This window comes from Ictalurus punctatus, chromosome 6 (assembly GCF_001660625.3).
Source record: "Ictalurus punctatus breed USDA103 chromosome 6, Coco_2.0, whole genome shotgun sequence".
NCBI lineage: Eukaryota > Metazoa > Chordata > Actinopteri > Siluriformes > Ictaluridae > Ictalurus > Ictalurus punctatus.
Window position 1 is genome coordinate 15496038 of NC_030421.2, and position 24889 is coordinate 15520926.

A 24889-nucleotide genomic window follows, 5' to 3' on the forward strand; every position below is an offset into this window, starting at 1 on the left:
GAACAGCAGAGGGCAGAGAAGCACCATAACTCTGTCCTCTGAGTCACTGTGATGGGAATGGTGGAACAGAAACGGTGGCGTCCAGACATCAGCTCCTGCATCTTCCTTTATTACTACATTATAAAATTGAAGTGCAGTGGAGCTGGGTCTTAGCAAGGCTGATCCTGACATCACATCTACTCTTCAATTTACACACATTAAAGTCTCTCTGCTAGAATGCCTGCAAGCATTGTGTGTGCATTGAATTTTGAATGCTGGAATTTTGTTTTCAATCAAAATATACAAACCCAATGAATTGCAGAGGAAACTAATTCAAGCATTGTAATTGCAGTGGGGTTTTTTTTTTTTTTTTTTTAATTTTTGTCAAATTGCAGGGCAGAAAAAATCAAGTATTATTATTGCGATATGTTTTTATTCAATGTATGTAATTCAGCATACCATTTTGCCTTGAGGACATTTGGCACTATTATACTTCTATAGCACTCAAACACTGAAACGATCATACTAGAGAAAATCCCAGGTGTTCAGTTCGCCCTGGAATATAGCTCTAACACTTGTCAATAACACTGCAAATGTTATGGCAACACACAGAGCTGTGTTGCAATCAGGAGTGTGGTTACAAGTCAAGCAAATGCTCTGCAGTCTCCTTATTTTGCAAGATCTCATTTCTCAAAGTGCAGCCTGAAAAGAATTTTTTAAGAAGGATAGTGCAGCATCTTCTGCTTTACACAGTACCATGTAGCGGGGTTGTCTCTGACAAGTTGTCTTCACCCAGCCATCAATCATACGTGAAAACAAGAACGATAAATTACTCCCACCTTGTATTTTCCTTCGTCTAATTTATGCAACAGCCTCACAACATAGTTTGTTTAGCAGACTCAGTCTGCATAATGAATAATCAGCTAATGTGAGGAGGTTCCATTCTATTCCACCCAGTTAGTTCCCTACTGACATCCCACCTTAGTTAACTATCAATTATTTACAGCTTACCAACAGCTGTAAATTTACAAACAGCACAGCCTCATTGTAAACGCGACAACAAAACCCTGTGTTGGTCTCTGTACACAGCAGCATGGCTTGTGTTGGACATTTCTTACCAATTGTATTTTTGTCTAGGCATTTGCCAGAGATAACAACTGAACAGAACAGGAATTTGCCCAAAATAAAAGCAATACCCCAATAGGAACTCTTCTTTGCTACTTCAGCAGTTCATGTGGAGCAGCAAATAAATAGGCTCCCAGGCATGACTGTCCTCATTCTCTATCAGTCAGTTTGCTACTGCAAAATGCAATTGAGGAGATTTAAAGAGGCAATAATGGCACAGAGCACTGTGATGAACTATTTTCCATATACACTGATGGGTGGCATTAGTGCTACTAATGAAGACACTGGGAATGGCAAAATTACACAAGGGCTTTAGTGTTAACGGACTCTTTAGAGGCAAAAGTAACAGAATTCAGTTCTTCTATGCTATGCACGTTTTATACCTAGAGGACTAGAAATGTGCCAGCGAGTGCATTTGTCTTTGCAGCTTGCAATGGCACCGTCTGTTTAAGATATTTATAATACACTATTTATAATATACTATTTATATCTGTAAATGTTTGAAATGGTTTACCCATTATATCAGAGCGCCTCCGATTCTACCAGCTAAGCTTAAAGCTTACTGAATCCGGCTAGTTAAACAAAATGGGCCTGTCTCAAGAGCTAAACTATAAAATACAAAGCTCTCCAGGCAACCAGAAAGAAATAAAGCATGTCTGCATTCATCTCCATTTATTAATGCTGCCGTCTCTACCCACCATTGGCCATCTGATTACTCAGACCAAGCAGAATGAAGCTCTTCCATACTTCATCACTTTGTCGATCGTTTGTGAAGATCCCTTCGTGTGTGTGTGTGTGTGTGTGTGTGTGTGTGAGTGTGTGTAGATCATAGATGTAGTGCTTTCATGTTTTGGTCATGACACTTTGTGTACAGGTAAAATCATGGGGACTGTGGCGCTCTAACAGGGTGACAAAGTTCACACTTTACAGTGAGAACATATTAGTAAAGGCTGCAAACATCGATATCAATATAGCTATAGTAGAGCAGGAAGGTAGATCAAGCATGCCCTCCTTCATTACTCACACAAAGACCAACACGAGTGACACCATGATGGAGTTCTCCATTTCAGCCGCTCCCATTATTTTTTTGTTGATCTTTTGGATGTGTTGGTAGTTTGCAGTGAAATAACTGAATTGGTAATTTGCCGCCACCTGTCATATCACAGCAAACCAGTGACTCCATTTCCCAGGATGCACCACAAACTACAAACATGGCCATAGAGGACTACACTTCCCACACACGCACATGCTCACCTTCTCTGGAGTTCTAATCACACACACCTGTTACCAATCTCACACACACTCACTCCACAGTATATAGAGACTGTCAACACAATGACTTTGCAAAGTATTGAGAGTTGTCACCATACCAAACATTTGTACCTTGTTCCTCGGTTTGCTTCATAGTCTTTGATCTTGTTTTTTTGTTTCTCGTTACGTGCTTTTGCCTTGCCTAGTTTATGCCTGTTTGCAGATCACCTGACCCATTGCCTGTTTCTGACCACGATATTGTCTCATGATTTGGATTTGACTGCCTGCCTCTCTTTATTAAAAGCTCTTATCTAGATTTGCATCCATCCTACCTCCATTACGTGACACCACCCAGAGTAATGGAACAGTAATGGAACAGTAAAGCTTAGTACTATGCTGAACTGATCACCCTAGCCAGCATCTCTGCTACAAAAAAAACAAAACAAAAAACATGGACAATCAATATGTTTATTCTTTTGTGGTTTTATAAGAATAGGATCAACTACACTAAAGACAATATCACTCGTATTTAGTCTCATTTCTTAGAAATGCTTAAAGAAATATCTTGTTGCATATAACCAGTCCCTCCATGATTTAGCAATTTTGCGAACACAGAAATTAACGCAAAATCAAGCAAACTCAACAATATTCAGAATTAATTTTTATTAATTCTAAAGCCCTCTTCGATTCACAATTCATGTGATTCACATGAGTATCGTTAAAAGGTCTCATTTAAATCAACAAACATCACTGTGAAAGACTGTGCAAAACAATTTCTTGCATCATAAATTTTGAAAAAAAATTTCAGGCAAAAATCAAGCATTTTTGGCTACAACAATCACAAAAAAACTACGAAATCCTGTATGGACTGTACACTGTACTTATTAGAAATGCATGACTGATTGCAACAGACAATAATTTTGACACATTTCCCTGTTGTCACAAATCGAGGTTGAGCCAGAAGCAGGTGCAGATAAAGACATTTATTTAACCAAACGTACTATGAAACGAATACACTAAGAAAACTTGACTAAACACACTGTGGCAAGAAACAAACACCGAGCCATAAACAACATGAGTCAAACATGGAACACAGGAGTCTAAGACAACGAAAGACAAACTAATGGTGCAGACAAGGACTATTTATACCCATGAGTGCTCATTAACCAAAACATGAATCAGGTGCAGGTGGTCATGTGACAACTAGTGCAGTGCAGTGGCTGATGGGAAGTGGAGTCCAGAGTTTCCCCGATACGTGACACCTGTACTAAGAGAAGTTGTTTGTTCAGAATTATTAGTGAATGTCTAAACATTTACAGTTGTTGGACAGTCAATAAATGTTTAAGCAAAACATATACTTTTGTAGAATGCTTTCAGAAATTATTTAGACAAAGGTGGATGTAATTTTGGATAGATCAAACACAACAGGCTCATTGTAAAAAATTGTTGTTTAGTTACATTGTCTTCTATGTAAATAGGCCTTAATTAACCCTAATTACTTTTTATATCATATCATATTGTTCCATTGCTCCATCCACCTTCTCTCATGTCTGTCTTATCGTAAGTGTCAGAGTTACTTTTTGAAGTGCTACAAAATTGTAAATTTAATACATTTATGGAACTTTACAAATGCCCTTATACTTCTATTATAAATTGGTTGAGTCCACACATTTCTAATCTTGTCTTAGTGACGGGAAAAGATGTAGCGGACAGAGATTAAGCAGGAAAAGGTTTTGCATGCCTCTAACAGCAGTATTAACTACACTGAAATGACTCTACAAGCTATTAATATTAATCCAACATTCACTGCAGATGTGACACTACCAACCACAGTATGGAATAAATGTGCTGAACGTAGCTTCAGCATCCATGCAGCCAATCGATCTATGAATTCATACTTACACACACACAACCTAAAATACACCCATGTGTTCGTCTATGTGTTTAAAGCACCAAGCTCAGGAGAGAGCATCAGAAACAGATGGTGAAAGAGACAGAGAGAAAAATCTGCTATCAAGCATATGTACAGTTAAAGCAGAAGCCTCTCATGGATCTTTCTCAATCTGCAAGTAAACCTTGCAGGAAAGGCTTGTTAGGTATGCAGAGCACACTTCTTGAACGAGTACACAGCTCACTTGTCCAGGCGTTTTTATTCTATGAGTTGTTGGAGTTAACATCGAATCTGAAACTGTGGTGGTAGTAGTAGTAGTAGTAGTAGTAGTAATAATAATAATAATAATAATAATAATAATAATAATAATAATAAAACATTGGTTTAAACCTAACTCCAAGTCTACATTGTGATTTTATTTTCTGGTTATTTCTACGTGTGTCTCTAGGGAACTAGTCAGCAAGGCCTTATAGCCCATATGCATGATAAATGAGAGCAGACCTTTTGGTTTTGTTTACTTCATATAATTTGTGTTATTTATAAGCAGTAGGTGTGTGTGGTGTTTAGTTCAACTCACCCAGTATAACACACAGAGCTGTATGTCTCCTTGCCGGTAAAACGCCGCTGTTTCCCATCATGAAGCGATATTTTCACACCAAGAACAAGTTTGTCTAGTCTTCCTCTCTGCTCAAGTTACTCGTTATTCGATATTTATATTCTCCTAACTGTCATATACGGCATGTCTGAGTAAGAGAAAAAAGCAGGTTCAGAGCAGTCCACTCTTCACAGATAACACTGAGCGAGTTGCAGTTGTGAAGAACAGCGACCGTTCTCGCTCGTGCGAGCGACACAGAGCACAAGACGGAACGAATCACATTCTGACCTAAAGTGTTTCTGCCCAAAACCAATCAGACTTCAGTGACGGAAAAATTAGAGAATTTGAATTTCAAAAGCCCTTTATTTACATGCATTTAAAAACTACAAAGACATACTAAGGTCTCACCGAGTCCTTTCGATGACAATAAATAAAAAACAAAATCAATTGCATCTGAAAACATACAGAGAGTACAAAACAGTGAAACACAAAAAACAAACACTTCAATCAGTAGGTACTCAGATTTCTAATAATTGATTAAATTTCACCTTGTCTTCTGCAAACACACAGGCCTAAAGCACCTTCGAGACACCATATATTCTTAAAAGATACAAGATCCTTCATCTCCTTGTAGAACTTAAAGTTGATCAATAGGCTTGATTTAACCAGAATTACTAAAACCAATTGTCACGATTTCCCCTTGAGCTAGTTCTGTAGCATGCAGCGTGCTTGGAGACCCAAACCACAAGCTCTTAGCAAACACACGCTTTTGGGTCTTCAGTGACATTGACTTTGTTTACTTTCTACACATGCTTTTGTTATGGTTTTTGTCCTGTCTCCACCCCTGTATTGTCATTGGTTGTTTCCCGTAGGTGTGACATTGTTCTCAGCCGTCTTGTGTTTCACCCGTGATTATGTTTGTCATTTAATCCCCTTGTGTCTCTTTGCACTTTGCAAAGTATTAGTGTTATCACCGTACCAAGTGTTTGTACCCTGTTCCTCGTTTTGTTTCATGTTCCGTGATCTTGTTCTCGATTCTAGCCTTGCCCTATTTATGCCTGTTTGCCAGTCGCCTGACCCTTTGCCTGTTTCTTGACCTTGCTATTGTTTCATGTTTTGGATTTGTTTGCCGATCTCTCTCTCAATAAACTCTTATTTGCATTTGCATCCATACTAACCTTCATTACGTGGATTATGTGACAGAATACTTCGCCATACTATGGATGCAGCAGGAATACGGAGAAGACGTCACGCTAAGGAAACCAAGCAAACCGTCCCAGCTTTGGATTCAATCCAGTTTCCTCAGTGGACTGTTGTAGATCTCCCAGAGCCGTATGATGGGTTTTCTGGTTACCCTGAATATTTTCTTGTTGACTGCCAGATCTATTTTTTGAGCCTAGCGGACCCCAAGCCGGCAAGTTTGTGGGACTATTCGTGATGGTGTTCGGCTGTCCAGAATCCAGGGCCGTTCTGGAGGATCTTTTGGGGGAGGCCTGCCTCACAGATAAACCTGACTTGCCATTCACTTCCTCTTATGAGCAGGCAAACTGGGTGACCTCCTCCCCAAAGCTCCTGCCTAAGACCCACTATGTGGTCTCCTCTGCCGACTTCAAGACAGAGGTCAACGTGGCAACCTCTTCTCCAGAGCTCCAACCAGAGACCCACGAAGTGGTCTCCCCTGCTGAGCTCCAGTGAGAGGTCAGTATGGTGACCTCCTCCCCAGAGCTCCAAACTGCGACCCACAAGGTGGTCTCACCTGCCGAGCTCCTGTTGGAGGTCAACGTGGCGACCTCATCTCCAGAACCCCAATCAGAGATCAACGTGGTGACCTCCTCCCCAGAGCTCCAACCTGAGACCCATGAGGTGGTGTCACTGGCAGGGCTTCAACATGAGACCCATGAGGCAGTCTCATCCCCAGAGTTCCAGCCTGAGACCCACAAGGTTGTCTCATTTCCAGAGCTCCAGCATAAAGTCAAGTTCCTGCTAGAGGTCAACGAGGTGACCTCCCAAGCCACACTCCTGTCTGAGGTTGAAGAGGCGGAGTCCCAAGCCACATTCCTGTTCGAGGTTGAAGAGATGGCCTCTCAAGCCAAGCTCCTGTCCAAGGTCGAAGAGATGACCATACAAGCTAAGTTCCTGTCCGAGGTCGAAGAGACGGCCTCCAAAGCCAAGCTCATGACCGAGGTCGACAAGGTCACTTCCCAAGTAAAGTTCCTGCTTAAGGTTGAAGAGATTATCTCTCAAGCCAAGTTCCTGTCTGAGGTTGAAAAAAAGATCCTCTCAAGCCAGGTTCATGTATGAGGTCGAAGAGGCGACCACTCAAGCCAAGTTCCTGTCTGAGGCTGAAAAAAGGGCCTCTCGCCATGTTCCTGTCTGAGGTCGAAGAGACGGCTTCTCAAGCCAAGTTCATGTATGGGGTCGAAGAGGCGACCACTCAAGCCAAGTTCCTGTCCGAGGTCGAAGAGACGGCCTCTCAAGCCAAGTTCCAGCTAAAGGTCGACGAGATGACATCCCACGCCGAGTCCCAGTCTGAGATCGACTATGTGACCTTCCACACCAAGTTCCAGTCTGAAAATGATGCCACGACCAACGAAGTTCTCCTCATGCCTGAAACCAATGTCACGACCAACCAGGTTCTGCTCATCCCTAAAACCGGCGTCATGACCAACCAGGTTCTGCTCACGCCTGAAACCGACATCAGGACCAACCAAGTTATGGTCACACCAGTCCGTTGATATGGTCAACCAAGTTCTCCTCATGCCTGAAACTGATGTCACGACCAACCAGGTTCTACTTACGTCCGAGTCTGCTGACACGGACAACCAAGTTCTGATCACGCCCGAGTTTGCTGACATGGACATCCAAGATCTGATCACGCCCGAGTCTGCTGACATGGACAACCAGGTTCTGCACAGGCCCGAGTCTACTGACTTACTGGCTTTTCCCTCTCATAATCTGTCATTATCTTGAGTGTTCTATTAGAAGGTTAGATTTAAGAACAAATATGTATTGTTTACATAAAAATATTATCTCTCATCAACACTTACAATAATCTTAATTTAAATGTGGTTGTAGTATGTGTGCTCAAATGGCGCAGTTAAAACATGTACGTGCACTACACCAGCAACTGGGGTTCGAGCCCCAGCTCAGTTGTGTCTTTTAAATGAGAGGGGTTTTTTCACTGTGAAAAGTTCCTCAAGGTAACATTGAATGAATTCAATCATCTCCTTTATTGCCAATGGAAAATTGAGTTCTTTTCTTAGATTAAAAGTTTTACTATTTAAAAAGTGGTTTAAAGTGAACACAGAAATCCACACACTGAAAAAAAGGTCATTGAATTTACCTATTTCAAATTTGTAGATTGGTTCCACGTGATTGAATTGAGTTAAATTAACATGATTTGATCATATATTTTCAATGTCCTGAATAGAATTAAACTTCACCTGAGCAAAGGATTGAACCTCAATTGCTGGTGTTTTCGGTCAGTCTCTTGTTATTGTAAACTTTGCGTGCAGTTTCATTTGAAATATCATTTGGGTAGTTCAGTGGAATGGTCTCCGCACTTTGGGTTTGTGTGGTCCTAGGGTTATGGGCCATTTCCACCTGTACTTGGGTGTGGATAATTCCTGCTATTGTTTTGGGCAAGACGCTTTCACACCTCCACCATAGGTAGGCCAGCTTGTCAGGTATAACTGAACACTCATAGAGCAACTGTATATTGGGGATAAAGACATAGTGGTACAAAGTAAAAGTAATAATATTAATAATTACTTGAGTAAGAGTAATAAAGTATACGATGAGAAGACCACTTAAGTTACTAGTTACTTTTGATCTGATTAAAATCAATGGAAAATCCAGAATTTCAGACTACATGGAGAACTGTGTGTCTCTCTCTGTCTGTCTGTGCCTGTGTGTGTCCTGACAGGCTCGCTTCTTCCCCCTCTCCAGGATGCTAAAAACGTGAGCGGTTGTTGTGCCAGACCACTGCAATGCATCGCGAGAGTCGCGACGATCAAACTGACACAAAGTGGCACTTCACTTTGGCACTTTTTAGTTAAAAATCACAAACATGACACTTTAAATAAAATCATTTTATATATGCAATTTATTAAATCCTTAAAATAAAAAGACCGCTAAATAGAGAAAAAACTTATCAATTGTTGGAATTATACGAATGAATGACAATAACTTTCATAGAAGGTTAAACTGACAACAAAGTCTGACTTGGTTGCTGCCATAAATAAATTATGGTTTGAGGAACTGACAGAAACAGCATGCAATAATTATATCAACAGACTGTTTAAAGTTCTTCCAGCCATGCTTGAGCATCAGGGTGGAAACACTGGCATGTAGCAAATAATTTCCAAACTTTCAATAACTTTACCTTGCACATTACATGTATCCTGTTTAGATTTGCTGAACAAAACCCAAACGTGACTTGACTTAATAATTTGGGATTGTAATAATTTTGGATCGGGAATGAATTCCTATATTAAAGATTAAGTACACAGACTTGACCCATTTGTGTAATTTCATACAGTAGTTTTGCTGACAGTAATATTAGTCTAAAATCTGAAAGAAAAAAACAACATTTTTTTGAATAAGCAAGTGTTTATAAACTTGACAGGCAGTGTACTTAAAATAATAATAATTAAAAAATAATAATAAAAAACTTGATTTAACTTTACCCTTATTAAATAAACTTTGTTTCTTTTGAACAATGCAGAAATATGTGTTAAAAGAAAAAAACTTTAATTTTAAAAAATAAAATCGCGATGCAGCGAACGCTCACTCCCATGATGCACTGAAAATAACATAATAGAATCTGGGTTCCTACACTCTCAAACTATTTAAATATTTTATACCTTAATATTTTGCAATAAACATAAAATATATGAACAAATTATGTTCACGTGGAACCAATGTACAAATTTGAATTAAGTAAATTCACTTCTGTTGACTTCTGTGTTCACTTTAAACCAGTTTTTAAAAAATAATAAAACTAGGAAACCGACCTGTACCGTGTAAATGTAATGAAAAGAGGAGCCATCAGCCCCCAGCACAGGGTGACATAGGCCTCACAACTAATACTTACACTCTGACTGTGTAACTACAGTACTCCAATCACATGTTGATTCATATATACATCGTTAAAAATCTTCAGGTCTATTAAGACCTATAAATCTTCAAAATAAATGCATTCAAAATGAATTGCATCCCTGACCAGGATAAAGTGATTACTGAAGATGAATGAATGAATAAATTATTAATTTAATCACTCTCTGAGCCACTGACCTTCACAGAAATGCAATGAGATGGGTCTAATGTCCTAAATAAAAGGGCACATTTCCCCAACAAACCAAATGCGTCATAAATCACTTCCATCCACTGCACGAGAGATCAAGAGTTAAAGATCATAGTCATATGATGCAAGATCATTTCAAGCTCAACATGTGGAACAGACAGTGACCTTAGCTCAGTACGGAACCAGGGACCCTCACAGCTCCAGTGTCCTCGGTTTGATCCTTAGCTCAAGTTATGGTGGGTCTAGCACACTTATTTCAAATGTTTCTATAAAGGGAGTACAGGGAAAACAGGCAGTACTGTTAAAATACATTTTTACTTGGAGAACAAGCTAAATCATACAAAATGTGCTCTAAGGTTCTTCAATGTAAATACATCAGTACAGTGATCTCTACAGAAGTCAGTCATATACAGTGGGGGAAATAAGTATTGAACGAGTCAACATTTTCTTCAGTAAATATATATTCAATGAGGTTATTCACATGAAATTTTCACCAGACATCAGTATTAACTCAAGAAATCCACAAATATAAAGAATTCACAACAGTAAAGTCCATAAATAAAGTTATGTGTAATAAAGTGGAATGACACAGGAAAAAAGTATTGAACACGCTAAGAAAAAGCAGTTCTCCAAGGCAAAGTAAGCCAAGGAAAATGCTGAAATCCCTAAGTAATTAGACCCCCTATCTGTGCAAATTAATATCAGCTGGGTTAGTAAATTGATGGTCTATAAAACAGCTTTTCGTTACCAAGGTGCCACACAAGAAACATCTCATGATAGGTAAAAGCAAAGAGCTCTCCAAAAACCTTCGCAACCTTATTGTTGCAAAACATATTGATGGAATTGGATACAGATGTATTTCAAAACTTCTGAATCTTCCTAGAAGCACAATTGGGGCCATTATCCACAAGTGGAAGCGACATCACTCCATCATCAACCGGCCACGCACAGGAGCTCCTCACAAGATTTCTGATCAGGGAGTCAGAAGAATAGTCAGATGAGTAGCCCAAGAGCCAAGGACCACTCGGAAAGAGCTCCAGAAGCACTTGGAGGCAGGAGGTGCCATCGTCACAGAGAAAACAATAGGCAATGCACTCCACTGCCATGGTCTCTATGCACACTCACCCTGCAAGACTCCATTAGTAAAGAAAAGGCATGTCGAAGCTGGTTTAAAGTTTGCTACAACTCATTTGGACAAGCCTATGAAATACTGGGAGAGTGTAGTCTGGTCAGACGAGAGCAAAATGTAACTTTTTGGCTGTTATACTACACACCATGTTTGGAGAAGAAATGGCACTGCACATCATCCTAAAAACACTATACCAACAGTAAAGTTTGGACGTGGAAGCATCATGGCGTGGGGCTGTTTTTCATCACATGGTACTGGCAGACTTCACATAATTGAAGGAACAATGAATGGAACCCTTTACCATGAGATTCTTGAGAAGACTCTGCTGCCATTATCGAATATGGCTAGAAAGATTGTTTGCCATGACACCATCCACCAGGATGATGAAGATAAGACGTGGGTGGACCTTCCAGCAGGACAACGATCCAAAGCATACAGCAAAGGAAACTCAATTGGTTTCAGAGAAGAAAAAAATCAAGGTGTTAGAATGGCCCAAATCACCTGACTTGAATCCAATTGAACAAGATTTAAAGATATGTTTAGAAGATTGGGGCAAAATCACACCTGAATACTGTGGCCGATTAATTTCTTCATACAGGAAGTGTCTTGAAGCTGTCATTACAAACAAAGTCTTCTCCACTAAGTATTAAATACATTTCAGTTAGCGTGTTCAATACTTTTTTTCTGGGTCATTCCACTTTATTACACATAACTTCATTTATGGACTTTAATGTTTGGATTTCTTTATATGTGTGGATTTCTTGAGTTAACACTGATGTCGGGTGAAAATTTCATGTGAATAACCTCATTGGAAATATATTCACTGAAAAAAATGACACATTCAATACCTATTTCCCCCACTGTATCTACAGCATGAAACTACAGCATGAAACAGTATACTCTTACAGCATAGAGACAGAAGAGGAATAAATTAAAGCCAGACTGCTAGAGAAATGACCACAGTTGTGATGATTCATCACACGGATGAGCTGGTGGACATGACAACAACATTAATGCACATTAATGCAGTCTTAGAGCATACGGGTCAAAAATAGTTTCAGTACAACTTCAGCATCTAGTGACATTTAATTTTTTTTTTCCAGCTAGTGTTCTAGGTACAGACACAAAGGTGTGACCGAGCTAGCAGACAACATGAGAATGAGACACTCAGGAGGTGACAATAATGAACACAGCATAACAGTTTCTGTACTTTAGCTATGTAAAATACCAACTGGCATTCAGCTAGCTGACATGCACTGCAATCTAACCATTAGTTATGCTCACAGTCCCTATAAACAGTGTCGTAACTAAATGGTGATTATTGTTACGCACAACTACTTCTAAAGATCCAGTGAATTATTATTGTCAAAAGCAGTTCCATAAAACAACAAGGATAAAAAAAAGAAAGAAAATATATAGATTTATACTGTAGCGAACTATAAATTTAACACCTGTGACATACACTGTTAAAATAAGGCAGGTCATAATGCAACTACAAAGATAAAAACAGCACTGAGTGTGGATTAAAAAAAAAAAAAAAAGATATATAATTACAAAATTGGCTCAATCTCTCAAAGACTGCATTTTGTCCAGTGCTACATATTATCATCCTCTAATAATAATCCAGTTTGTACTACAGCATTTAAAAGCTTATACTGAATACTGAACACTAAATGTCTCGTATCACAAGAAACCAAAGATAAAAAGAAAAGCGACTGTTTCGGGTTCTACAAATACAAGTTTCCAGTGTTGGGGATCCATAGTGGTTCAGCTGGTTGCTCTTTCACAGTAACAGGAAGATGTGTGAGAACAGCAGAGGGCAGAGAAGCACCATAACTCTGTCCTCTGAGTCACTGTGATGGGAATGGTGGAACAGAAACGGTGGCGTCCAGACATCAGCTCCTGCATCTTCCTTTATTACTACATTATAAAATTGAAGTGCAGTGGAGCTGGGTCTTAGCAAGGCTGATCCTGACATCACATCTACTCTTCAATTTACACACATTAAAGTCTCTCTGCTAGAATGCCTGCAAGCATCGTTATTCAGGAATGTAGAGGAGGGGAAACGGAGTAAAAGTTTTCAGGTAGTTGATACTGCTGGACGTGAGTTCTTTTTGTATTTTTATTTATTTATTTATTTTAGAGTTCAGTGGTCAGCAGGCCCCTGGGTCTGTGGTTGTTCCTTGGAGGGTGAGCCACAATGCTGCAAACAGTAGAAAACACAACGTTACAATAAACCCAAGGATGTAGGATTCACTTCATATCATGTAATGATGATGTACAGTAGAGGTTGACCGATTGATCGGCACCCATAGCCAATTGCTGGAACTATTGGTTATCTGCAAAAATCCAGACTGATAATTGTTCCCTGTTGCGTCTGTCACTGTCAATATACAGTAAGAGAGCGGCCTCTAGAGGCGAACTAAAAACTATCCCTGACAAATCTTGGTGTGTTATTTGAAGCGGGTTTTTTTTTTTTTTTTTTTTTTAATTCATTTTGGATGTCTCTCGTTTTATGTGTTATTTGGAGTGTTACTTTTGGTTCAGTTTGGATGTATAGCTTTTATTTACTTCAATATTTATATCTTTAAAGCACAGTACATTTTCACAGAACAATTAGTACTGCTTCATTTTGTAAGAAAGTTCAGCAATATTCTACTTTGAGTGTTAGGTTTTCATTTTGTTCATCTGTTTCATCAATTTTAAAAACAATCAGTTGATTTAATTAGTTGAGTAAATCAGCTGATTAAATCGGTCACCGGCAGGTAATGCCCAACTTGGTTATCAGTAAACATCCACTACTGTTCGACCTATGAACCGGTTCGGGTATGCTGTGCACAATCCCCCCCCCCCCCCCCCCCCAAAAAAAAAAAAAACATGAATGAAGATTCATCCACACAGAAAATCCGTATTATGGAAAATGTTTTTAAATCAAGTTTGGAAAAGTTGTCGGAAGCTTTGTGATGGTGATGTTGACGTCGAGCTACCGTGGTGTAGTTCGTTTATAGCACACGGTTAGCTGTTTATTTCTGCCGATTCTATTTCATAAAACTTGTGTTCATTTGTGAAAATGATCTTGATGGACACAACGTGTTAGTACTGTAAACTTTTGTTGATCAGAGAGCTTATTTTTGCAATAATCCAAAAGTCTACAGGAAAATCCTATTTGGTTTTTGTCGGGGGAACCAGTGTGATGCTAACTTCCGGGTTCCGGTACAAAATTACGTCATCCCTTCGTCACCACTCTATTGGGTGATTTGTCTGTGTCTCTCCTCCTGTAAACACTGTTATTGCCTTTTCTGCAAAGGCCTGAATTGTTTTCATTTAGTTGCATATTGTTATATTGGATTGCATATTTTCATTTGGTTGATGGCATTGTATTTTTACTTATCCTAGATTTTGGGTACAATTTTATTTATATTTTGCTTCTACAAGATGATGCACTTTAAGGATCAGTCTAATTTGATGCAAAGATTTGTACATTAGCAGGAATGTAGCACAACATGGAGGTGAAAGCAGCTGTCTGTTTATTTAAATGTGACAGTGCAATAAAAATGTTGTCCCTAAAATCAACGAATAATTGTGATAAATAATCGAGATCTCAATATTGATAAAAAATAATCATGATTATCATTTTGACCATAATCGTGCAGCCCTACATCTGGTTATTGAAAAATGCTTTACACCACTCTATTACTGATTATTTTCCTATAACAGCACACCCCTTTGTGTTTTACTCCTTACTTAAATCTCACTACTTCAATCAGATTTGAACCTTCCTGTTACATGGCAATGACTCAGGACCAACACAAACCTTGTGGCAATCACATTATGAGTGAGAGAAAGATGAGGGAGGGAAGCAGGAGCGCCCCCTTCACTATTCTGTGCTGCCATCTTTGCTTTGTCAAGCTCTAGGAGGCCGTTAGTAAAGGTGCCAGTCTGCTACAGAAGGGGAAAGAGATGTGAAAGGCGAAGAAGGTCACTACATTTACTAGAGTATGTGAGAGTTGAAGAGAGAGGAGTGACAGATGACAAAATGGACTATTTAAAAAAAATAATAAATAAGACATTGTATGTAACTAATCATGTCAATAGGGGAATCTTTTTAAAATACGACAAACAATACTCACAATATGAAAAAAATAAAAAAGTAAGATTATTCACATTAAATGCCTTTTTGCCAGACACTCCTGTTGTATCATGGAGATATTTATATTTATGTGCCCAGAATGATTCAAGGCAATTCTCATGTCCCCTGTTTAAAGGGAAGTGATATAGTTTTTAGGAACAGGTAATACTTGAAATGTTGTACAAGGCAAAATAAAAAGCAAACACTACATCTCCATATGTTTAAATTAATTATGTTCCAGAGTTGGGGTGATTAAATGAAAGGAAACATGGGTATGGTGGGTATATGGAGCATATGGAGCTTGAGCATGTTCCTTTATTACTGTACATACTGACATGTAAACACTTTTGCACTGTAACAAGTTGAACTTACTGGAGCTGCTGGAATGATCCATCGAGGTGTAATGATGGGTTTGGGTGGCTGCAGCTGCTCAAGTTGACAGACAGAAATAATGTCAGTGGGGTTTGTGTACTAACCTCACGAAGTGTCAAAATGCTTCGAATAAGAAACGTGTCATGTGTGCACTCCGTGATCCTGCAATATAGAAAAAGCAGCTGGTGGTAGATTATGCACTTACTATTGGTGTAGGATCAGTGAAGTCTATCAGGTTATCGATCTGGGGGGCTGTGTGTGCCTCCCATTCCTCTGCTTTGTCCTGCATTAAAAAAAACGTTGTAAACTTAGAGAACTAACCATGTTTCAGATGAACAACTCACTGATCCAGACTGTTGCATGCATTATTTAATCGATTAATCATGATTATCTGAGCTGATCATAATTATTTGCCTTCACTGCACTCAGTGTTAGGTTCAATAGTCAAATGTTTGCAGTAAAATTTCAAGGAAAGCGTTGCTGGTCATGCAGGACATCTGCACACATGTGCTTCATTATATGGATGAATTCACCGACAATCAAATCAAATTTATGAACTACTCATATCACATTCAATGTAAAAAAAATGGCTCATTTTATAGCGTATATTTGCATTATTACTCATTATTACAAGAGATGCATAAAATGTTCAGAAGAAAAATTTAAATGCTAAGTAAGGAATAAAACATGATTGGGTGTATAAAACATGAACAGGTGTGCTGTTCTAGGAAAATAATCAATGATGGGGTAGTATGATGTGATGCTAAAGAGTTTTATTCCTCTTACACAGCAGTGTACCAAAATTGACATGTTTACAGTGTATTTAATGAACAATGATACGTCATACTTTTTATCAGTTTCTCTAGCCTCTCTTTCTTGAAGACAATAAATAACACATTTTTAATACATTTATTATTTGGTTAGGATGGTGTGGATTGTCTGCCATACAAGTCCCTATGCAATCAGTTACTAGAGAAACAATATCATTAAAAAAGACCTTTTTTTCCATTAATAAAAGTTAGAATTTCTCAGTAAAATAAGCTGCATTTGTTTCTCTTATTAACTTCAGGAGCGAGAAACAAGAGGCTGAAGAAGAAAATGACTGTTTATAGCTATTATAATGCAAGTGAACACTGGAACTAACTTGTCTCTTGATGTTCCACACAATAAACATGTATCTATAAACAAACAGTTATATGTTTGACCCATCACTCTTTAATATATAAAAGTTTTGACAAATTCTGTACTATAACAGAAATAAAACACCTCAGGTTGTGCTGTTACGGAATGATCAACTCTGACCCCTTCAACACCACATCTGTGTTGATTATTTTCCTCATTATATATCTCATTTCTTACTTAATCGTAAGTTAAAATACCCTATACCATGGTCTGTCTGAATACTTGATTCTGATTGGCTGGAAGGTGTGTTCAAACCTTACAATGCACAGATATTTCCAGTCAGTTTAATCATCATTCTAAATGAATGCGCTGCCTATAAACAACTGGAACCATAGTAACATACAGTTACAATTGCATAGAGTAGTTAAACTCACAGCTTCATTATTAGTAGAGATGCAGCACAGACACAGATAATTCACTCTCACACACACACACACACACACACACACACACACACACACACACACAATCTCGCTCTCTAATAACTATTTACTATAATTCATTCAAATAAATGTAAACTTATCTCAGTACTTTATCTGTATGTATTATCTAGAGGGGGCAGAATTGTAGATCTAACGATCTGTATGTAAAATAACATGAAAATGAACCATTATTTTTATCCTTTCAGTCATATTTTGCACTGCAAACATCAATGACAGCTTGTCAATAAACTTGTCAATGCTTGCAAGTGACCATGGTATAAGCGGGATAATTCACAGCTAAGTGTGCGTTACACGATATTAATGCACTCCGCTACACGTCAAGTGGTTCTTTGCCTCCACGATGTGCATTAAAATCGTGTAACGCACACCTAGCCGTGAATTATCCCTTACATAACTGTAATAAACATGTTGATCATAATTAGACAAATACGAAACTAATCCATTTTAAAGCTAACTACAGCCAGTTACGCAAACATCACAATGCTAAATAGTTGTCACTTTTATCCTTAGCATAGTTCATACTATTGGATGAACTATTCATTTATAACTTTAAGCTTTTAACAGCCTTTTAATTGAGTGCCTGAGAATGAGTGATAATAGACTCCCATTCCAGAGCATGGAGCAGCTGGAGTGATTGTGTGTTTGCACACAGAAGTCTTTGTTACCTTGGCTGAGGAGGCTTCATTCACTGGTTCAGCTGACACACTAGAGGATGAGGAGATAAACTCGTCTGCTTTCATTTCGAGGCTGAGGGGAGACAATAACACACAGATGAAGGGATCACATTTCCAAGAAGGCATTAAGAAACCCTGAAATGTTTATCTACTCTGCCAGTGAAATGGTACACTTTACAAGTTCCAGTGTGCACAAACTCAGACCTGGAGTGTGTATTGAGATATGACCGAAACGAGAAAGGTTTTGATTTTACTTCAGGATTTCTTGCTTGTTAAGCAGTTAAATGCACAGGGCACAATAAGAAACCTTTCCAAGGATTTTTTAACATCCGTGCACAGACGTTCTTACAAAACCACATGACAGTTTTTTTTTTTTTTTTTTTTTTTTTAAACAGGAAATATCTGCATTAAAAAGATTTCTTTTTGGATACTGAGGTCTAGCATTTGTGAGCCACAATAATATGCAAGTCAATTGAAATTCCCCAGTACTGTGTGTGCACATTTAAGGAGGCAGAAGGATATATAAGCAGCACTGACTCACAGCTGGGATTATAGGAAATGAGGATTAAAGGATGACTCTACAAAGAAAAGCCATTTCCATGAAAAGCTTAAAAAAAAACCAAAAAAAAAAAAAAACCATGAGGGTAAGGGATTCAAGTGAACACAAATCACTTAACTGCATTTCAGCATGCATTGTTTTGCAACCATTTAATGCTTGACATCCAGGGCATCCTTCTTTTCATTTGGAAATTAGATGATGATCACATTTCAATTCTAATCTTTTTTTCCCTGCAGATTTTGTATCCTTCCTTTTCGTATTTTTAATCATTTCATTGAACACACTAATCCATCAGAGAAGGATAATAGAAATCCAGGGAACTGGTGTATATGTAATCCTAAAACATACATTTAATCACACAGCACGTAAGCATTATTTTGTCGGCCTTGTTCACGTCGGTTCGCCGTCTGCCTCTCTAGAGATAATTAAGTCATTCAGATGGTCATAAAAAAACCCCCAGAACACATTAACATAGACACAATGGACAAATGAGTCAAATCCTGAGGGCTTAGTCAGAACAACAGACGCACTCTTCTTTCCCCTTTTCTCACCGTTTGTCTTTGTGAATATCAAGTCTCACCAGCTTCTGGACATTTCACTCAGCTAACTGCACATCTATCTGTTGCATATGAATCATGTGGTTAAGTATGGACATGTATCCAGGCAGAACTTGAGTCACGTGACTTGCCGGTGTTCACAAAGCCAGGCTTCCTCTAGATGGCAACATAGAGCTGAAAATGTAGCTGCTTTCCAGCTGTTTTCAGTTATCATCAGCTTAACGCAAGAGACTGCAGGTGAAAAGGGTAATATATATATACATATATATATATATATATACATATACACACACACACACACACACATATATATATATATATATATATATATATATATATATATATATATATATATATATATATATATACATATATATATATACATATACACACACACACACACACACACACACACATATACATATATATATATATATATATATATATATATATATATATATATATATATATATTATATATATATATACACACACACACACACACACCGCAATCATTGCCAGCTGATTTCTGATATTCTTATACACATTTTTTGTATTGTAACTTTTTCTAAAAAATTACATTTAATTATGCAAATCAAGTTTGCTCTAATAAAACCCAGCAATTTACATATTAAAACGACCAAAAATCTAGTAAAATACTAATTTCACAGTGTAGACACTCTCAAGAGAAATACTTTTACAGAAACTCCATTGTAAAATCATTTCTTTTATTGTTTAAATAAGAAAACACTCTGCACTGTTACAAAATCAATTCCAACAATAATCAGCATTTTGGGAAACTCCTTTGCAATATTCTGATAATAAAGAATAGGAATGAATATGTAAAATTTAATAAATGCAGGTCATCTAGTATCAGATTTTTTTTAGGTTCTGAATATAGAATAAATAATTCTGAGAAAAAAAATGTACTACAGTGCTACTGTAGTTAGTGGAGTTTATAAGGAAAATTAGATACCAGGAAACAACTTTTCCAGGGAAATATGACATGGGGTGATTGTGCCAAGTGGGCAGAGCTTTTATTATTCTTACTGCAGTTTATAAGAAGCCATTTCAGATGTGGTTTATCAAAAAATCTGAAAAACCAACATGAACAAAATTGCCATTTCTACCTGTAGTGCATTTCCTTAAAGTCCCCATGAAATCAAAATTGAAGTTTTGTGGCAGTTATCCTTCAGGGTTATCTATAAGCTAGTGTGCTCCATAATAACAAAATTTGCAATTAGAAAATAGATTAGAATGCATTTGAAATTTCTCTCTACAGCCAATACGGATCAACAATTTTGATGACGCTATTGGCTATTTAAAAAGGGGGAGGAGCCATTCGATATGTCCTGCCCTGACTTCCTGTTTCAGTGGAAATTATGTCAACAAATCAAATAACCCTGCGCATTTCAAGGCACTTCACAGGGACTTTAATTTATACCATTAATTGCACATTAACTGAGTTTGTATTTAAACACACACACAGGACATCTCTCATTATAAAATATTTCCATGATATAATCATCATTTCTGCACATTAAAATATCCCAGCCAGGTGGCCCTTGCTAATCTGAGCATGCCCCAGATTCTGTCTGTGGTCAACTGCCTCAGCCACAGTCCCAGAAGTATTACAGAGGCACACAAATACACAGACATTTAAAAACTTTCAAAACTTAAACATTACCTGTAGTTTGTGTGTTGAGTAAAAGTGTGTGTTGTAATAGGGACTTGCCTGCTGGAGCATGTCTGTATCAGTGCCTCCCGGCTGCCCATCGTCAGAGAGGAAGTGCTTCCCGTCTGCCCACCTCTCCAACTTTAATACAGAAAGAGTCTTATTTCAGAGGCACTGACATCAATGACTCCAGCATGACCTTGTGAATCACGAAATGACTAATTATTACACAATGGCAAACACAAATACCAATTACAATAATGTGAGCTTATGAGATTGGTCATGTTGATACGGATTCAGATGACGTCAAATGGAGCGGTCTTGCACGAACACCTAATAAATGCTTGTAAGCCTTGATGAGCTTTACAGAGGCAATGAAATTTGGGTCACATTTAAATAAAAATAAAAAAAAGATTCTGCAATACCCCCAACCCCTGTCCCAGTCTTCCTCTGTCTCACCTGGCGGCTGCTTCCTGAAGGTTGCAGTTCTTTTCCCCCGTGACTCCAATCTCCTCTCTTCTGCCCTGGGCAAAGACAAACCAAGAATAAAGCAATTTATTAAACTATTAGTTTTCATTAAACTATTAATGACACAGAGTTAGGAATGCTTCTGTTTAGAATGTTAGTCCAAGTTCACTTGCAACCTATTTATTTAGCTAGATCATCATGGGGCATGGGAGAGTCGCAGAAATTTTATAAATGTTGAGGTTGGGGTAGATGCTGCCTAAGCTGGAAAAAATGTAAGTCGAGTCTAAACATCACATGATGACGCCAATCATTTTAATATATTAGAGACTTTCAATCTTTCAAACCTTGTCATGGACAGCTGATATAGAGTACATTATGATTATGTAAAATAGACTCAACACCAACTATAGTAAGCTGTTATATTTATTAAGATGAAATAAAACTAAGAAAGCGCAAGCAGCAAATTTGGTTTCATTTGCATCCCCAAAGACAAGTTGATTTCCATAGTAGCCATAATCAATCCCAAGGCCCGTACCAGGAGCAAGCAGAAAGACATGTGACCGTGGCATGTAGCAACAATGTTTGCAAGTCGCTCAGTCACGTTAGTATGTGGTTTTGGAAAACTCACATTCACACACACATACATACATACACACACACACACACACACACACACACATACATATATATACATATATATATATATATTATATATATATATATATATATATATATATATATATATATATATATATATATATATATATATATATATATATATATATATATAAAAACTGACAGGTGAATAACATTGAATCTCATTACATTGGCACCTGTCAAGGGGTGGGATATATCAGGCAGCAAGTGAACAGTCAGTTCTCAAAGGTGATGCGTTGGAAGCAGGAAAAATAAGCAAGCGTGTCAAACCAACTTTGACAAGGGCCAAATTGTGATGGCTAGACCATTGGATCAGAGCATCTTCATAACAGTAGGCCTTGTGGGGTGTTCCTGGTATGCAGTGGTTAGTACCTAGCAAAAGTGGTCCAATGAAGGACGACTAGTGAACCGGTGATGGGGTCATGGGTGCCCAAGGCTCATTGATGCGAGTGGGGAGAGAAACCTAGAACCAACGTTTGTCTTACGGCTACTTTAAAGAAATCGGCTTTAAATTCTTCTTCATATTTTAACCTCTAATAACACTGAAGCCCATTAGACTCTTTGTTACTCTTATGCCTCACCAGTGCTAGAAAGGAGGCACTTAGAAGCATGTTGAAAGCAATGTGAGTAATGTGTCAAATGAGCCAGACCACATGACGTGACTAAGGAATTTACTGAACCTAATCATTAGAATCATTGGTTATGACAGTGAAGTACATGAAAATATCAACAGAAATCATATTGTGTCACTACTGTAACTTGGAGTCATACACTTCAATGGATGTCTGTTGCTTGCTTATGAGATCAAAGTGTGTGTGTGTGTGTGTGTGTGTGATGTTGAAGGCACCTTGAGCACTGCCTCTGCCTGGGCTTTGAGGATGTTGCTCTTGAGCTCATCTGGTGCCTTTAGCTTGCTCAGTACAGGACTGCTGCTCACACTGCTCAGACTCTTCTCAGTCAGCTTCAGCACTTCCTCCTGAAACCATACACAGCACTGGGAAGCGTTAATGGTGTAGGAGCAGACACTGTGGCTGATTCAGCAGTTAATTTAGCAGTATGGTGCTTTGCATAAGTATTCACCCCCTTGAACTTCTCCACAGTTTGTTGTGTTACAACCTAGAATAAATAATTTAATTAATTGAGATTTTTACTTTATGAGTTACACAATATGTTCAACACATGAAACTGTAAATACTGACACAAAACTTGATTAAACAAAAAAGCAGACATTTGTTAGTTGCATAATTATTCAACCCTTTTGATTAGTACTGCAAGTATTCTGGGATATGTCCCTTTCAGCTTTACACAGCTGGATCATAAAATCCCAATGAAATGAATTTCAGTTCCAGGTTGCATCACTACAAAATATTCCTGTGTATTGATTCCCACAGCAATATTTCTCAAGGTCACTATAAATGCTTGCTCTTCTCATCTTCTATATTTGCAGTAAGTCATCAGTCTTCACCAACCTAAATCACCCTGACTGTAGGGTGAACGAACTCTACATCATCTATACATCACTGGAACTGCTGAACAGAGGATAGTTTTAGCATCGGGGCCTGTTAAAGATGAACTCTGGCATGTTGCCAGTGCTCAACAGAATGATGTTATCCTGCTCTCTTACTGCTTCCGTACACTGACCTGCAAGATTGGCCTACTGTCTGCTGCAGCATATGGGCCAGATTAAGCTACACTTTAGCAGCAGAGTGCAGGAGCAATGAGAAGAAACATCACTGAATGCTGTAAGAATTAACTCACCTTCTCATTTAATTTAAAAAGTGTCAATGTCATGGAAGACTGAAACAGGGACACTGTCCATTAACCAGCCTGAACTGTAAATCAATCAGAGCTTTTGAAACAAGCAAGATGTATAGATGACCATTGTGTTTACTCAAACAGAGTCACATGTTGGTGATGGAGGACACAGAACAGCAAATTTTGTCGTGTGCGCGTACGTGCGTGTTGAGGCCCCCATGAGCACTTCTGGGTGGTTAAACTGACCTGGTTGTTCATGTTGACATTGACATTCGAGCGAGCAGGAGCAGAGGTCGGCGTGCACTCGATCTCCAGCTGCTTTAGTCGAGCTGCAGCGTCTGAGAGAAGAGGACATTCGATACTCAACATCAACCATTAACCAGTACAGGTGTACACACTTCAACTGAACATACTGCACATATCATTTACATGCTTACTGGATGAACAGAGATAGCACGAGGGTAAATGCGTGTGGTATAACGAGTCTCTCTTACTTCTGTGTCCAATATTGATTACATGTATATTTTATATGCAGGGAATTGCAACATAAAGCAAACATTTCATCTGTTCTGTTTATTTGCTTCTAAATCGGAGAGCCGTGTCATTAAGTCAGCGATATCAGAGCACAGAGTGCCCTTTGGACTGTTTTTGTTATGTGTTTTTTTATATTTATTCTTGAAAATAAAGTTACAGTAATATGATCTAATAATACGCAGGTATGCACACAATATACTGTATAATAGCATATATTATAAATATGCAAACAGATCATTACATATTATACCACAGAGCTGTGGAATTCTCTAATCTTAATATTAATGAGCTCGTTCTGATGCACGATCATTTTAAAAGTCATTCACTGGGATGTGTATGGAAAACACTCCAAATAATCTAAAGCTAATAATAAATACATTAAAAACTTGCGGTTAATAGAATAAATAAATGTGCGTGTGTAATATATATTACATACACACATACGGATAAATAGATTTATATGATAAGCAATTCTGTAAGGAAACATACAGTGAGGTCCAAAAGTCTGAGAGCACTAGTGAAAATGCTTCTAGTTTGCATTCTTTTCTAATTTAATACAACAATTTTCATTACAAATTCTATTATTGATAACAGCTTGAGTGAAAAGCAG

At 38.1% G+C, this 24889-nt stretch overlaps 1 protein-coding gene across 10 annotated transcripts in view; it reads right to left on the reverse strand.

Moving 5' to 3' along the window:
- Positions 1 to 10442: 10442 nt before the first annotated feature.
- Positions 10443 to 24889, reverse strand: part of epb41l5 (erythrocyte membrane protein band 4.1 like 5) — a 58605-nt gene continuing 44158 nt past the window's right edge. For 2 of the 10 annotated variants that reach the window (XM_017469293.3, XM_017469294.3), the window contains exons 18-27: positions 23992 to 24083; positions 23071 to 23106; positions 22838 to 22966; positions 21325 to 21389; positions 20926 to 21006; positions 18067 to 18148; positions 15982 to 16059; positions 15777 to 15833; positions 15090 to 15217; positions 10443 to 13478 (exon numbers count right to left, since the gene is read on the reverse strand). In XM_017469293.3, coding sequence (XP_017324782.1) covers positions 13415 to 13478; positions 15090 to 15217; positions 15777 to 15833; positions 15982 to 16059; positions 18067 to 18148; positions 20926 to 21006; positions 21325 to 21389; positions 22838 to 22966; positions 23071 to 23106; positions 23992 to 24083 — 812 coding nt within the window. In that variant the 3' untranslated portion in view covers positions 10443 to 13414. Of the gene's footprint in view, positions 13479 to 15089; positions 15218 to 15776; positions 15834 to 15981; positions 16060 to 18066; positions 18149 to 20925; positions 21007 to 21324; positions 21390 to 22837; positions 22967 to 23070; positions 23107 to 23991; positions 24084 to 24889 lie in introns of those variants that run through there. The other 8 variants (XM_017469298.3, XM_017469296.3, XM_017469295.3 and 5 more) reach the window with 8 other exon arrangements.